At 32.0% G+C, this 15,023-nt stretch overlaps 1 protein-coding gene across 1 annotated transcript; it reads left to right on the top strand.

Moving 5' to 3' along the window:
* The first annotated feature begins 2,217 nt into the window (after positions 1-2,217).
* LOC117910929 (L-type lectin-domain containing receptor kinase IX.1-like) lies at positions 2,218-4,332 on the top strand. Its single transcript, XM_034825109.1, has one exon. It carries the CDS (start codon positions 2,218-2,220, stop codon positions 4,330-4,332), a length of 2,115 nt encoding a protein of 704 aa, XP_034681000.1.
* The last annotated feature ends 10,691 nt before the right edge of the window (positions 4,333-15,023 follow it).

The raw sequence follows: 15,023 nt of genomic DNA, 5'->3' as shown, positions 1-15,023 counted from the left end.
CCTTAGATACTACCTTAATGGCCTTTAGGTACTACCTTAGTGGCCTTTAGGTACTACCTTAAGGGACCCTAGGTACTACCATAGCTAAACTTGAACTCAACTTCTCCCAAGCCTCGGGTCTTCCTTTGTGACCCTTAGACCATGCCATTATATGGTTCTCTTGAGTGCTTAAGGGGTCCACCAATGGTTTTTTGGTACTGTACTTTAGGTACTACCTTAATGGCCTTTAGGTACTACCTTAGTGGCCTTTAGGTACTACCTTAAGGGACCCTAGGTACTACCATAGCTAAACTTGAACTCAACCTCTCCCAAGCCTCGAGTCTTCCTTTGTGACCCTTAGACCATGCCATTATGTGGTTCTCTTGAATGCTCAAGTGGTCCACCAATGGTTTTTTGGTACTGTACCTTAGGTACTACCTTAATGACCCTTAGGTGCTAAATTTTTTTTAAAATTTTTTCCTATTATGACTATTATTATCCTCAAATGTTGTACACATATGTGAAGTACATACGTTCATTATAAATTGCATTATAAATTTCTTGTTTCATTATCAAATATTAACCAATAGCATTTATGTCATCAAATGACGAACAATCAAACATACTATGTAGTGTTTGTCGGTCGTAGACATGGAGTGTACGATTTGTGGGCTGAATGTCAAAAGAATGTCCTACTTTATAAGGGGAGTGTTTACAAATCTATACTTCTAGAGAGGAAGTTATCCGAGCTTGGGTGTTCTATGCACCAAAATGGAAGAGAAGTGATGAAAGTTCAGCAACTGGCAAACCAAAGTTTGAACTTCCAGTTGATGATCAACATTCTTTCCAAATTATTTCATATCCATATGTAATCACTTTCTTTGTTGGCTTCTTTGTAGCATGCGTTTTGCATATTGTAATATCTAGCTTAACATAGGTGCTAGAAATGTGTTATGAATATCAATGTGTAGTACTGTATTTATTAGAACTCCCAAACAATGACCTTTGTGATTATTATTATCAGCTTTGGTAAACAGAAAATGCTCACTCAACGGTTGGTATGCCATGGGTTCCACAACCCAAATATATAGGAAGTATGGCATGGGTGCCCAAAGGTTGAGAAGGGCCTTTATATGGAACTTATACCTTATCCCATGTTTGATTAACAATGAGATACGATATAATATTGTACCTCCCATCATTTCTCATCTTCGTTTGAGAATAAAATAAAATAATAACTGAAATAACACATCCACCTCATTCGTTATCCTTTATAAAAAGGTTTTAATGATATTGTTGAAAGCAATGAGATATACATATCTCATGGATTATAAATTATTTTCTCTAAAATTTTCTCTTTTATTTATTTATTTTTCACGTTGCCCCACTTAACAAAAAAAAAAAAAAAAAAAAAACTTGTAAATGTAATTTTGTTTTTTTATATTAATGAAGAAACAAAAATTACCTATTATATTTTTTCTAAATCTAAAAACTAAATCCCAAGATGAAGTATGTACTATCACATCTATTTTTATTTCTTTGGTCATTCAAACACTAGCACAATAACAAACATGATATCTTCAATATTAGTATGTATTAAAAATAATATTCATAGATATCACCGACAAAAATAGTAGCAGATCAAAGCAAATATTTTCTTTTTGATCTATGGACCCCTTTTTCCCCACAATTCTGGATGAGTCAATTCTATTAGTCAAATTGGACATCTCCATGAAAATGAATCCCATAGATAGAATCATTTCCTTCCTCTCTTACATTTCTGGTATCCATATTCAATATTGCTGGGACTAGGAGTCACTGAATGAGACAATGCATTCCCATCCAACCCCATAAAATCATTCAGCTAGTTTGGAAGAAGAAACCGTGGCTGCCACGAAAATATAAACTACACACATAGGACGAAGAAGAAGAAGAATAGACAAAGACAATTTCTTGAATAACAACTTCCTAGAACCAATTTTTAGGCTTTGGTCTTTACAAACAATGGAATCACAGAATGGCCGGCCATGTGAGGTTTCTAGGCTTAATTGTCACAAGCTGTAACTTGGCTATTAACTATGAAATATGGATCATATGATTTTACAAATAATTTTATCAACAAATAATATTACTTTCAACGCGACCTCTTCAAATATTACTTTGCTGTCTTTGGTGGCGATTTGAAAATTCTTTGGCAAAGGAGTACGCAACTGCAAGGATATGTTTAATTAGAAGAGAATGGGCAGGACTCTGTACTCAACCATGAGTGGTTGCAACACTCGTATGGAATCTCACAAACTTCTCTCCTTTCATCTCTTCATGATTTCCATTTTCTTCTTCCTAATATTCTTCCCTTCTGCAACTTCGTTGTCCTTCAACTTCTCCAGATTTGGTTCAAATAACCATAATATATCCTTCGACGAAGCAGGAGACGCTGTATATTCTTCGGACGGATGCATCCAACTGACCAGAAACGAGAAGGACATGCAAGCGAATAATAGTTGGGGTCGAGCCATGTATAGCGAGCGATTGTATCTCTGGGATCAGACCTCCAGAAATCTAACTGATTTCACTAGCAATTTCTCCTTTGTTATCAATTCACAAGGCGACAGTCTGCATGCCGATGGACTTACGTTCTTCCTTAATGGTACCCAATTGCATACAGATACGTTGGGAGAAACTCTTGGTCTCGCCAACGAAAAGAATGAGACAAACAAAAGTGCAGTTACTTTTATTGCAGTGGAGTTTGATACATATACAAACGCAGCAAAGAGGGATCCAGAAGGTGAGCATATTGGTATTGATATTAACTCCATGATATCTGTTAAAACTGTGAACTGGTCCAGCAATATCGAGAAAGGAAAGCTAAATCATGTTTCCATCAATTATACTTCTAGTTCACATAATCTGAGTGTTGTCCTAATTACTGAGGTTACGGACAGTACCAGTACTACGCAAAGCCTCTCTTACAACGTTGATCTGAGGGAATACTTGCCGGAATACGTTACTATGGGCTTCTCAGGCTCAACAGGAACCTATTTCCAGATAAACAAAATTTGCTCATGGAATTTTAGTTCAACTTTGGAACTTCCCAGTTCTGTAGAACCCGGAAAGGGAAAGAAGACAGGACTTGTGGTGGGATTGAGTGTTTGTGCATTTGTTGTGGTGGGTGGGTTTGGATTGGCTTGGTTTTACTTGTGGAGGAAGAGGAATACTGGGAGAGATCAAGAAGACGGTGGTGACAGTGACCTGGCCATGGACGAAGATTTTGAGAAGGGTGCTGGACCGAGGAAGTTTTCCTTTAATGAATTGGCTCTTGCGACCACTAACTTTTCAGAGGGAGAGAAGCTTGGAGAGGGAGGGTTTGGTGGGGTCTATAGAGGTTTCTTGCGAGAACTGAACTCTTATGTCGCAGTTAAGAGGGTAACAAGGAACTCCCAACAGGGGATGAAGGAGTACGCATCTGAAGTGAAGATCTTCTGTCGATTGAGGCACCGGAACTTGGTGCGGCTCATGGGCTGGTGCCATAAAAAAGAAGAGCTCCTATTGGTTTACGAGTTGTTGCCTAATGGAAGCTTGAGCACCTGTCTTTTTGAAGAAAAAACCTTGTTAACATGGGCTATGAGGTATAGAATTGCTCTAGGCTTGGCCTCTTCGCTTCTGTACCTACATGAAGAATGGGAGCAGTGTGTGGTACACAGGGACATCAAGTCCAGTAATGTGATGCTGGACTCAGATTTTAATGCTAAGCTTGGAGATTTTGGGCTAGCCAGGCTTGTTGATCATGGTAAAGGGTCACAAACCACTGTTTTAGCGGGGACCATGGGCTACATGGCTCCTGAATGTTTCATGACAGGCAAGGCTAGTAAGGAATCTGACGTGTACAGTTTTGGAATTGTTGCATTGGAAATTTGCTGTGGAAGAAGAGCCGTGGAAACAAAGGCCGAAGAAAATCAGATCAGATTGGTGGAGTGGGTTTGGGACCTCTATGGCGTAGGAAAACTTCTTGAAGCAGCTGATCCAAGACTGTCTGCAGATTATGATGATCAACAAATGGAACGATTGCTGATTGTTGGTCTTTGGTGTGCTCACCCGGATTGCAATGCTCGTCCTTCGGTGAGGGAAGCAATTAGTGTCCTTAATTCTGAAGCTTTATTGCCTCTTCTTCCTATAAAAATGCCTGTGCCAATGTATTACGCTCCTCCAGCGCTGCAGACATCCTATAGCACTAGCCTTTCTGAGAGAAACCACACCCAGTTTTCCAACTCCTCTAATGGCACCACGGACTCATCAAAGGTCTCAGAATCTTCTTCAACCTTGTCTCAATCCCCATCCCTATTCCACACACGCTAATTCGGTCGGAAATAGCCCTATGATTCAGGGTTTGTTATTTCATTTGAATTTGTTTCATTTCATTGTTCATGAGATTCATATTATTTGTCCTTGGATCATAGTAAACTCCGATTTCATATATATGGTGTTCTGGTCGATCAATTCTTTCTTCAGTTAATATTAATAATAGTCATTATATAGTAATCAAAGAAAATCATTTAGTAAATTTAGACTAAATCATAATCTAAAGCTATATTAGTATACAAGAAGTTACACTAATCCCTTTTATGCAAAGAAAAAATAAGAAGTTGAATAGGTTTAATAGGAAATAGGTAGGAACAAAGCATTAGACTTTTTGATAGAAGTTGAATAGGTTTAGTAGGAAATATGGTCAGGAACAAGGCATCATCAATGCTTACATATCGTTCGAGGCCAACGTTTGAAGGAATTGCTCACCATATGACCGAAAAACAATAAACAAAAACCCCCGCCACTTGCAATACCCATCATTTGCAATGTCAAAATATCACAATGACTAATACAAATTTATAGTACCGTTGATAAAGGCACTTAAAGATCCATTTCCCATGCGTGTTTTTCAATTAAGATTCTTAATTAATCTTATGATCCATTACAAAGATCAATTTCAAGTTTAATATTTAAATCAAAGGAAATCTCGAAGAAGTGATCCTTAACTAAGCAACCCACCTGTAGACCCTCAATTTTGTCCCTTTAGCACATGTCTTTAAATTCACTTCCAGTACTCCACAGTAATTCCTTGGTGGCCCATTACTACTCATACAACTTACCCTTTTCTGAGTCACCTCGGAGACTTTGGTTAAGGGATTATCTGACCCTTTATTGTGATCCTCGGTAGTCTTGATTTAGACTAGACTTCACTTAGGCACCCTTGACCCATTTAGGCACCCTAAGCCTATTTAGATACACTTGGCCCACTTAGGCTCACTTAGGCCCACTTAGATCACCTTTTAAGTATTTTTTTTGCATGTTTGCACGATTGCATTTTTTTTTTTGTATGGCTTGCATGACTTGCATGACTCGTTTATTTTAAAGTTGCATGACTTGACTTTTTATTATTTTATTTTTATTTATTTGTATTTATTATCTTGTCTATTTCTTCACCTATTTTATTTCCTTATTATTTTGTCACTTTTTCCATAATAATTGCCCTTACTTATCTATTTCAATTTAAGAATTTTATTTAAATGTTTTATTTTTATTTTACAACTATTATTATTATTATTACTTTTACTCATTTTTTATCATCATTATTATTATTATTTTATTTAATCTATTAACTTTGAAATTTTGTAGGAAAAGTATGGAAGGTGTGCACAATCACATTGAGATTGAATATTTGGAGGATTTCCTTGGATTCATGGTGGGATGGATACATTGAAAGGTAGGCGTGAACGTTTTGGGAAGAGTCCTCATCAAGGGAAGTGAGATCATGGCTTCAAATAGGAATCCGGGCTGCATATAGAAGGAGGAGATCACGGCTGAATGGAGGGTGGGAAAAAGAGATTTATATTGTTGAAAATAAAAAGGAAGGAAGGGCCACTTTGTAGACAGCTGTAAGAGAGATTTCTTTATTATTTTTAAGAAAGAAAAGTCAACATGCTTGATCACTTACCAAATAGGACAAGGCTGCATCTTAGGGAAGTCTCCAATGTGAGCTACATGCATGCACTTTCTATATCCATGTGCATTAAAAAAGAAGAGAGGGGATATTCCAGAAAGAAAAAAAGTGGGTTGTCATATAAAATAGGAGAACAGAGGAACGAGAGAAGGGGATTTTTTTTTTTTTGAGAGAACACGCAAGAGAGAATTTTTGGAGCAAAGGGTCGTGATATTCTTTTTGAAATAGAGAGGAACAGAGGATTTTCGAGGAGGGGCTACTTTAACGTATCAAAAACGGATTTTTTCCATAACATAGGTTAGTTTTTGAAAGAGTTTTTCATTTTTTTATTAGATATCTTTTTTTCCTTTTTTTTTAATTCCAATTTAATTTAGTATTAATTTATTTGTTAGTTTGGCTTGAATGAGTTTGTGTGTTTTAATTTTGATTCATTATATTAAAAAAAAAAAAGAATGATTTGATCCCTATTTAATTTTGATTGATTGCATCAGATTGAAAACATTTGAGTTTTATTTATTCATTTATTCATGTATTTGCTACTCTTTTAATTACTTGTATTTCATTTATTTATTTATTGATAAAGTTGATCCCATATTTGAAAGTTCATATTTTTAGTATTCTTTGATTTAATGTGATTCATTTTAATTAGTTTAGATACTTTTATAATTTTAGTTCGTTAATAAAATTGATTCTATATTAAAAGTTCATGTCTTTAGTTTACTTTTGATTTAGTTTAATTCATCTATTTAGTTCAAATACATTTATAGTTTTAGTTCATTGATAAAATTGATTCCATGTTTGAAAGTTTACGTTTTTAGGTTACTTTAATTTAATTTGATTCATTATAGTTAGTTTAGATATTTTTTATAGTTTAGTTCATTAATAAAATTGATCCCATGTTTGAAAGTTTCAGTTTTTTTCTTTAGTTTGCTTTGATTTAATAATTTATATTCATTATTTTAGGTGTTTTTATAGTCTTAGTTTATTAATAAAATTGATTTCATGTTTGGAAGTTCATATTTTTAGTATTCTTTGATTTAATTTAGTTCCTTTTAATTAGTTTATGTGTTTTTATAGTTTTATTTATTTATTGATAAAATTGATTCTTTATTTAAAAGTTCATGTTTTTAGCGTACTTTGATTTAATTTAATTCATCTATTTAGTTTAGACACTTTTATAATTTTTGGTTCATCAATAAAATTAATTCTATGCTTGAAAGTACATATCTTTAGTTTGCTTTGATTTAGTTTGGCTCATTTTAATTAGCTTAAGCACTTTATAATTGTAGTTCATTAGTAAAATTAATTCTATGTTTGAAAGTTCACGTTTTTAGTTTAATTTAGTCAAACTCGTTTTAATTAGTTTAGGTACTTCTATAATTTTAGTTCCTTACCTAAATTGATCCATTTTTAGTTTTTTGTTTCAAAATCATTAATGTTAGATCCTGATCACCCTCATCTTAACTTATATGTTTTTAAAATCCTAGCCGTTAGTTCATGAATTGATACTCCGTTAGTTTGTTTAATTTAGAACGCCTTGCCCGTTGCTTTAGTGATCCTTCATTTAATTTGATTTTCTTTCTGAGACTTTTGGAAACTCATGAAGATTAGCCTCTATTCTCACCTTCAATTTTCTTGGTTGTCAAAAATTCTACTTTGTGATTTTGTTTTCTTTTGTTTTGCTTGGTATTTTGATTCATACACTTTATTGCTTTCAAATTAATTTCTTTTATTTTTAAAATATAACACTATTCTCAAAATCTCATTTTCCTTAAAAATCCATCTCAAAAATTCATTTAGAGTTTCTTAGAGTCAAAAGATCCCCTTAACAATCCATTTCAAAAATCCATTTAGAGTTCTTAGAATCAAAATCTCATTTTTTAAAATAATGTGCAACCATGTTTTGATCGGTTCACATCTTTCAAATAAAATTACAGTTTTGAATAAAACATGAATCAAAGCTTGTGATCCCAAATAAATGGGATAATTCTAAGCTAAATTCGTGTATATCGATTGGGGAATTGGTGAAACCCCTACATAAGAAAATCTTTTCAAAATTTATTTTTGTTGCCACATTTGACACTTGTTGAAATCACGTCTATCTATTTTTTAGGAATTATATACAAGATGTATGTGATAATTGATGATTTTGTATACTTTGATCACTTTTGTTATGCTAATTAGATAACGAGCATGCTAGGATTTCTATATTTTATTATTTGTTATCTAACCCCTTACAACTTGAGGAAGCACGTTACAAATTATCTATGCTATCTAGGTATGTCCTCTATCACCTACTTTCTGAATTATGCGAATATGCTTGTCATTGTGAAATAATGCTTATGTCTAATAATGCTTGAGTGTTCTGCTATATATGTTTCATTGTTGGATTATTTCTAATAAAATACATGTTGGATGATATATTGTTTAAATTAACCATCGATGTTTTATGATAGCGCTTGAGAAGCGGTCCGGGTACGCATCCTAACCTTCCTTTATTATGATTTGATCTTGTTTGGCATGCTTTTTTTTTTTAACCACCTAGCCTACTTAGGTATCCATAATTAAACCAATTAATTGCCACGTTTTCCTCAACTTAGTCAGTAGAGACCTTTTTAGGGCTTAGAGGGGTGCTACCTCCTAGAGGTACCTTCCCAATAAGTAACCTGATCCCCGGACCAAGACTCGGGTTTTTCAAAGACATGCCTTTTTTCCAAAAATTATGGAGTCACATTTTAGGGTTTTTCTTTCTTGTTTTATTTTCCCTTTAAAATAAAAATAAAATAAGTGGCGACTCCAACTTTTCCAAAAATTATTTTTCATAAATAAAAAAAGCGAGTCTTGCCGATCGAGTGGGGACGCACGTGAAAAATGCAGGTCCACACCACCATCAGTAATATGTTTTTTCTTTTGTTATTACTTTTTGTCTTACCAATATGTTTACAATATTTTTTTCAAGTCAGAGAGTGGGAGAATTAGAAAGTTTTTTTACCATCATCAAAGCCATTCAAGTAGGCTATTTTTTTTATTACACTTTTAATTTCAAATTTTCTCTCTTTCTATTTTTCGTTTTTAAGATTTGCTTTGATGAAAATTTTGTTTAATTTTTGTAGCACCTTTGTCTTGTAGTAATTATTTTTGAGTCTTAAGTTATTTTAATTCACATACTTATCACGTTATTTCTTTAATTTTTTTTTTTAAATATCCTTATCTTATTTATACTTTTGTAGTTTTTTTTTTTTTTTTTTTTAGGTTCTTTTCATGTAGAATCACATTCAAAGAAATATATCAAGAATTCTTGCCTAATTTTGTTTTTTTTTTTTTTTACTTTTTTTCTTTACTTTTTTAAAAATGTCTTTATATTTTTATTACTTTTTTTTTTCCTTAGAAAATTTTAGAATGTTTATTTTTATATAATTTTTGAGTTTCTATTTTTTATTTTTAAAGTAAGCGTTTGAAGAAAAATATGTTTGATTTCTGTGTATTTTATTCTTAAATTAATGTTATTTTGAGTTTAATGGTTTTATTCATATTTGTTGTTAGTGCATTAAGTTAGCTTAAGTTGATAATTTTGTTCAATTGGTCTTGATTTAGGAGTTTTTATATTATTATGTCTTACTCTATCAAAGATTCAAAGTTCTTGGGTCATCAATTAGGATGACACAAGTAAGTACGTACAAAGAGGTTCGAGAAAGGCTAACGGGGGTAAATTATGACATGAAGTTGATGTTAGATTTTGAATCCAGTTAAAAGTGTTTTAAAATTGGTTTTTAAACTCTACATGAGCGCTTAAGCACTTCTCAGTACTCTCAAAGTAGTTTTCTCCAAATTCCCATTCATAATTTATTTTTAGTATTTCCATATTTTAAAAACTATTTTTTAGAAAATTTAGTATTATATTTACTAGGGTTTTCCTTCTTATGTATAAATATCATGCCATAAAGGTTTTTTTGTGATGCAAATTTTGGTGAAAGAAGATCATTAGCCTTTGTTGTGTACCAAGACTCTCAATTCTTGGTGATTCTCATTCCTTGAGTTCATGAGACATTCATATCCCATTAGGTGTTGAGGTAGTCCACCAGGTGCATGTGGGGTGCTACATCATAGATGTAAAGACTAGTATAGGTACTTGGGAGTAAGTCATAGGGATAACTTTTGTCAAGTAAATCTATGTATTGATCTTTTGATAGTGGATTTATACTCTAGGATCTCTAATCCATTGTTATTATACTCATATAGAGACTTTGTTGGTAGTTTTCCATATAAATCCTTGTCTTCTTCTACACTCATCTTTAATTCTTAAAGGGGATTTTATTTTATTTTATTTTGTTTTATTTTATTTTTTAAAAAAAGGCCTAAAAGGAAAGAACTATCTATTCAATGCCCACCCCTTTCCCCCCGTCCTAGGTTAAACCATAAACAAGATCCAAACTAGGACAAATTTTAAAAATAAAAAATTTTCAATCCTATTATGTCTAAGTTATGGAACCATAGAGGGTTGGGTCTTCCATAAACAACTCGCCATATTTATTTTATTGTGACCATGCATGATTTTGAGCTTGAGTAGTTGGATGTGAAGACAACATTCTTACATGGAGAACTTGAGGAGGACATCTACATGCAACAACCTGAGGGTTTTATAGTTTCAGGAAAGGAAGACAATGTGTTTGTTGAAAAAATCTCTCTATGGCCTAAAACAATCACCTAGACAATGGTACAACATGTTTGACTCATTTATGACCACTCATGATTTTAAAAGAAGCAATTATAACAGTTGTGTCTACTTTAAGAAGAGTGATGATGGGTCATTTGTATATCTACTCTTATATGTTGATGATATGTTAATAGCAGCCGAGGATAAGGAAGAGATAAGAAAGGTAAAAGTCTAACTCAATAAGGAGTTTGAGATGAAAAACTTAGGAATGACAAAAAATATACTTGGAATGGAGATTCTAAGAGATAGAAAGGCAAGTAAATTATACCTAAGCCAGAAAGGGTACATTAAGAAAGTTATTCACAAGTTCAATATGCAGAATGACAAAACTGTTAGTAGTCCTTTAGCAACTCATTTCAAACTTTCATCTACTTTATCTCCACAATTTGATGATGATGTTGATTATATGTCACGAGTTCCATATTCTAGTGCAATGGGGTCTCTCATGTATGCTATGGTTTGTTTATGTCTAGATTTATCATATGCAGCTAGTGCAATCAATAGATACATGGCAAATCCTGGTAAAGAACATCGAAAAACAGTTTAGTGGGTTTTCAGATACTTACGTGGCACTACTAATGATTGTTTGCATTTTGGGAGAACTAGAGATGGAGTTGTTGGGTATTTCGATTCTGATTTTGTTAGTGATCTTGATAAAAGAAGATCTCTTACAAGGTCTGTTTTTATTGTTGGTGGTTGTGCTATTAATTGGAAAACAGCTTTGCAGACCACAGTTGCTTTGTCTACTACTGAGATTGAGTACATGACTATTATATAGGCTTGTAAGGAAGCTATTTGGTTAAAATGACTATTTGGTGAACTTAGTGACAACTTCTAGATTACCACAACTTTTTATGATAGTCAGAGTGATATTTTCCTCACAAAAAACCAAATGTTTCATCAGATGACAAAGCACATTGATGTGTGGTATCATTTTGTGCATGATATCATTGCTCGTGGTGATATTGTTGTGGTTAAAGTTATCACCCATGATAATCCTACTGATATGATGACAAAGATACTCCTTGTAGCCAAGTTTGAGCATTGCTTGGATTTGGCTAGTATTTGTTGTTAAATTGTCCTTTAAGGTTTATGGAAGAGGTGAAGAATTTTTGTTGAAGATTGAAGTTTTTTTTTTTTTTTTCATTCCTTACATTGGAATTTTTGTCAAGGCGGAGATTGTTAGAGCTTGGTGACTCGATTTCCTTTTTGGTCCAACTTGAAAAGTTCACGATGCGATATATATGGTGAAGAAAAAATGATGTATTTTCGTGCTTTATTTATTTTTTCTCTCCCATATATATATGGAATGGTGTATAGGTTTTCAGGTATTTATATAGTAGCCGCTTGATACTCTCTTCTTTTGTATCAATTTTTGACATATTGGATTATTCTTCTCCTTTACTCGTGATTTTTCCCATCTAAGGTTTTCCACGTAAATTTGTGTGTTCTTATTTTTCTTGTTACTTATTGTTGTTTTTCCATAACACTTACCATGGAAAATAAATAAATAAATAAGCTATCCCCATCATTTGCAACGTTAAAATATCACAACGACTAATAAAAAGTTATACTGTTGATTATGGCACTTAAAGATCCATTTCCCATGCATGTTTTTCAATTAAAATACATAACTAGTCTTATGATCCATTACAAAGGTTAATTTCATCCATATAATAATATTACATCAATCTTTTCTATTGTTCATGTCATAATATTTTATTTACTATTTTGATAAAAAAAAATTAATTATTTTAACTTTTTTCTTTTTTTTTCTTTTTTACAATTTGTCATTTCAAATCAAAGAAAGTCTCGGTGAAATTATGCTTGACTAACCAACCCACCATTTGTAATATATTTTTTCTTTTGTTATTTATTTTATCTTACCAATGTACTTACGATATTTCTTTAAGTCATAGAGTGGGAGAATTAGAAAGGTTATTTACCACCATCAAAGCCATTCAAGTAGGCTATTTTTTGTATTACACTTTTAATTTCAAATTTTCTCTTTCTTTCTGGTTTTCCATTTTACGATTTGCTTTGATGAAAATTTTGTTTAATTTTTGTACCTTTTTTATTCTTATGGTAATTTTTGGAGTCTTAAATTATTTTAATTCACATACTTATCATAGTATTTCTTTAAAAATTTTAAAATAATATCCTTATCATATATATATATATATATATATATATATATATATATGTTTTAAATTTTTTTCGAGAGTTTTTTCATGCAAAATCATATTCAAAGAAAGATAAAAAAATTCTTGCCTAATTTTATTTTCTTTTTATTTTTTTCCTTTCAATTAATATTTCTTTACTTCTTTGAAAACGTCTTTATACTTTTATTACTTTTTCAAATGTTTATTTTGATATAATTTTTGAGTTTCTATTTTTTATTTTTAAGTATGCTTTTGAAAAGAAAAAAAAGTGTTTGATTTCTATGTATCTTCTTCTTAAATTAACATTATTTTGAGTTTAATGTTTTTCTTCGTATTTATTATTAGTGTATTAAGCTACTTAGTTTAAGTTGACAATTTTGTTTCATTGATCTTGATTTAGGAGTTTTTATATTATTGTTTCTTACTCTCCATCAAAGATTCAAGGTTTGGTTAAAAAATGTGAGGAAAAAATTGAATCCAAATTTTTTGCTCCTATTCATCATTAGTTGGGTAGTTGAATATTGAATGATCATATACAAGGTCAATAAAATGCATAGGATGAGTGTGTCATCAAGTAATATTTGTAAGGAATGTCCCTCATCCTTGGCAAAGGGAAATGGTCGAGCGAGTTTTTGAAAATCGGTTGAATTCCTTCATTCAAGGAAGGTAGTTGATCGAATGATCATATACGAGGTTAATAAAATGCATAAGATGAGTGTGTCATCAAACAATGTGTGTGAGGAATGTCCCCCATCCTTGGCAAAGGGAAATGGTCGAGTGAGTTTTTGAAAATCAGTTGAATTCCTTCATTCAATGAAGTTAGCTTTATACACCATTGTACAGTTAATACATTTACATTGTATATTGTGTAAATACCTTGCACGTTTACACAAATTCCATAGACATAAAATGCAAAGTGTGCATATGGGTGGGTTAACCATGTTTCCATTGTCATAGCTCAGGGAAAAAAGAAAAAATTGAACCCAATCTATGTTCCTATTCATCATTGGTGGGGTGGGAAATTGAATGAACATGTATAAGGTAAAAAAAAAATGCATGGGATGAGTGTGTCATCAAACAATGTGTGTGAGGAATGTCCTCTATCCTTGACAAAGGGAAATGGTTAGCGAGTTTTTGAAAATAAGTTGAATTCCTTCATGGAAGGTGGCCTTGTACACCCTTGTACAATTAATACATATACCTTATACACTTAATGTAAATACCTTGTACACTTGCATAAATTCCATATACCTAGTAGTGAATGTGTACATATGTGTGGGTTAATCATATTTCCATTTAGTTGGTTTAGAAAGGAGATAAATTGATAATGCATAGATAATGTGTCCACATAGATGTGTGAACTATGTTTCCCATGGTTTAGCTTAGAAGAAAGTGGAAGACTTAAAAACAAATTTTTTTCTCTCAAACATCATTAGTAGGGTAAGTATTCGAATTTTCATGTGTAAGTTAAATAAAATGCATAAGATGGGTGTGTAATAAAGGAATGTGTAGCATGAGAGTGTGCAATTCTTTGATGATAAAAAAAAATGGTATAGAATCGATTGAAATTATGCATAAAGTACAATCTTGTACGCCTTTTGTACAGTTAGTACATTTACCTTGTATAATTAGTGTAACACTTTTGTATAGTGGTGCAAATTCCATTCACACACCCTTGGTAACCTTGTACAACCCTTATACAATTAGTTCAGATGTCTTGTATAGTTAATACAAATGTCTTGTACATTGATGAAAATATAAATAAGTACTATATGAAATGTTTGTTAATATATGTGTAAACAAGTGGTTTGGTATGAGAGAAAAAGATAAGGAAAATGAAAACAACCATGAAAACCATAAAAAATACTTTGTGACTTATGTGCACACATGTTAATTTCATTTTTTTTTTTTTTTACATTTGCTCATAATGTACAAGGAATTTGAACTAAGTGCACAAGATATGTATAAGGCACCATATATTGAACTATTTTATTTTTTTTCCTCATTTATATTGTTTGTATTTCATCCAAACCCACTTCAAGTAAATATGATGAAAATTAATTTGATATGTGTGCAAGTGTGTAAACAATGATACAACTAGTTTGATATATAAATAAATAAATAAACAAGAAAAATGAAGATAAAGTAAGATAATACATTATTTATAATTTTTTTT

This window comes from Vitis riparia, chromosome 3 (assembly GCF_004353265.1).
Source record: "Vitis riparia cultivar Riparia Gloire de Montpellier isolate 1030 chromosome 3, EGFV_Vit.rip_1.0, whole genome shotgun sequence".
In the NCBI taxonomy this organism is placed as follows: Eukaryota; Viridiplantae; Streptophyta; class Magnoliopsida; order Vitales; family Vitaceae; genus Vitis; species Vitis riparia.
The sequence above is the reverse complement of the archived record's forward strand: the minus strand, read 5'-3'. Positions and strand labels throughout refer to the sequence as shown.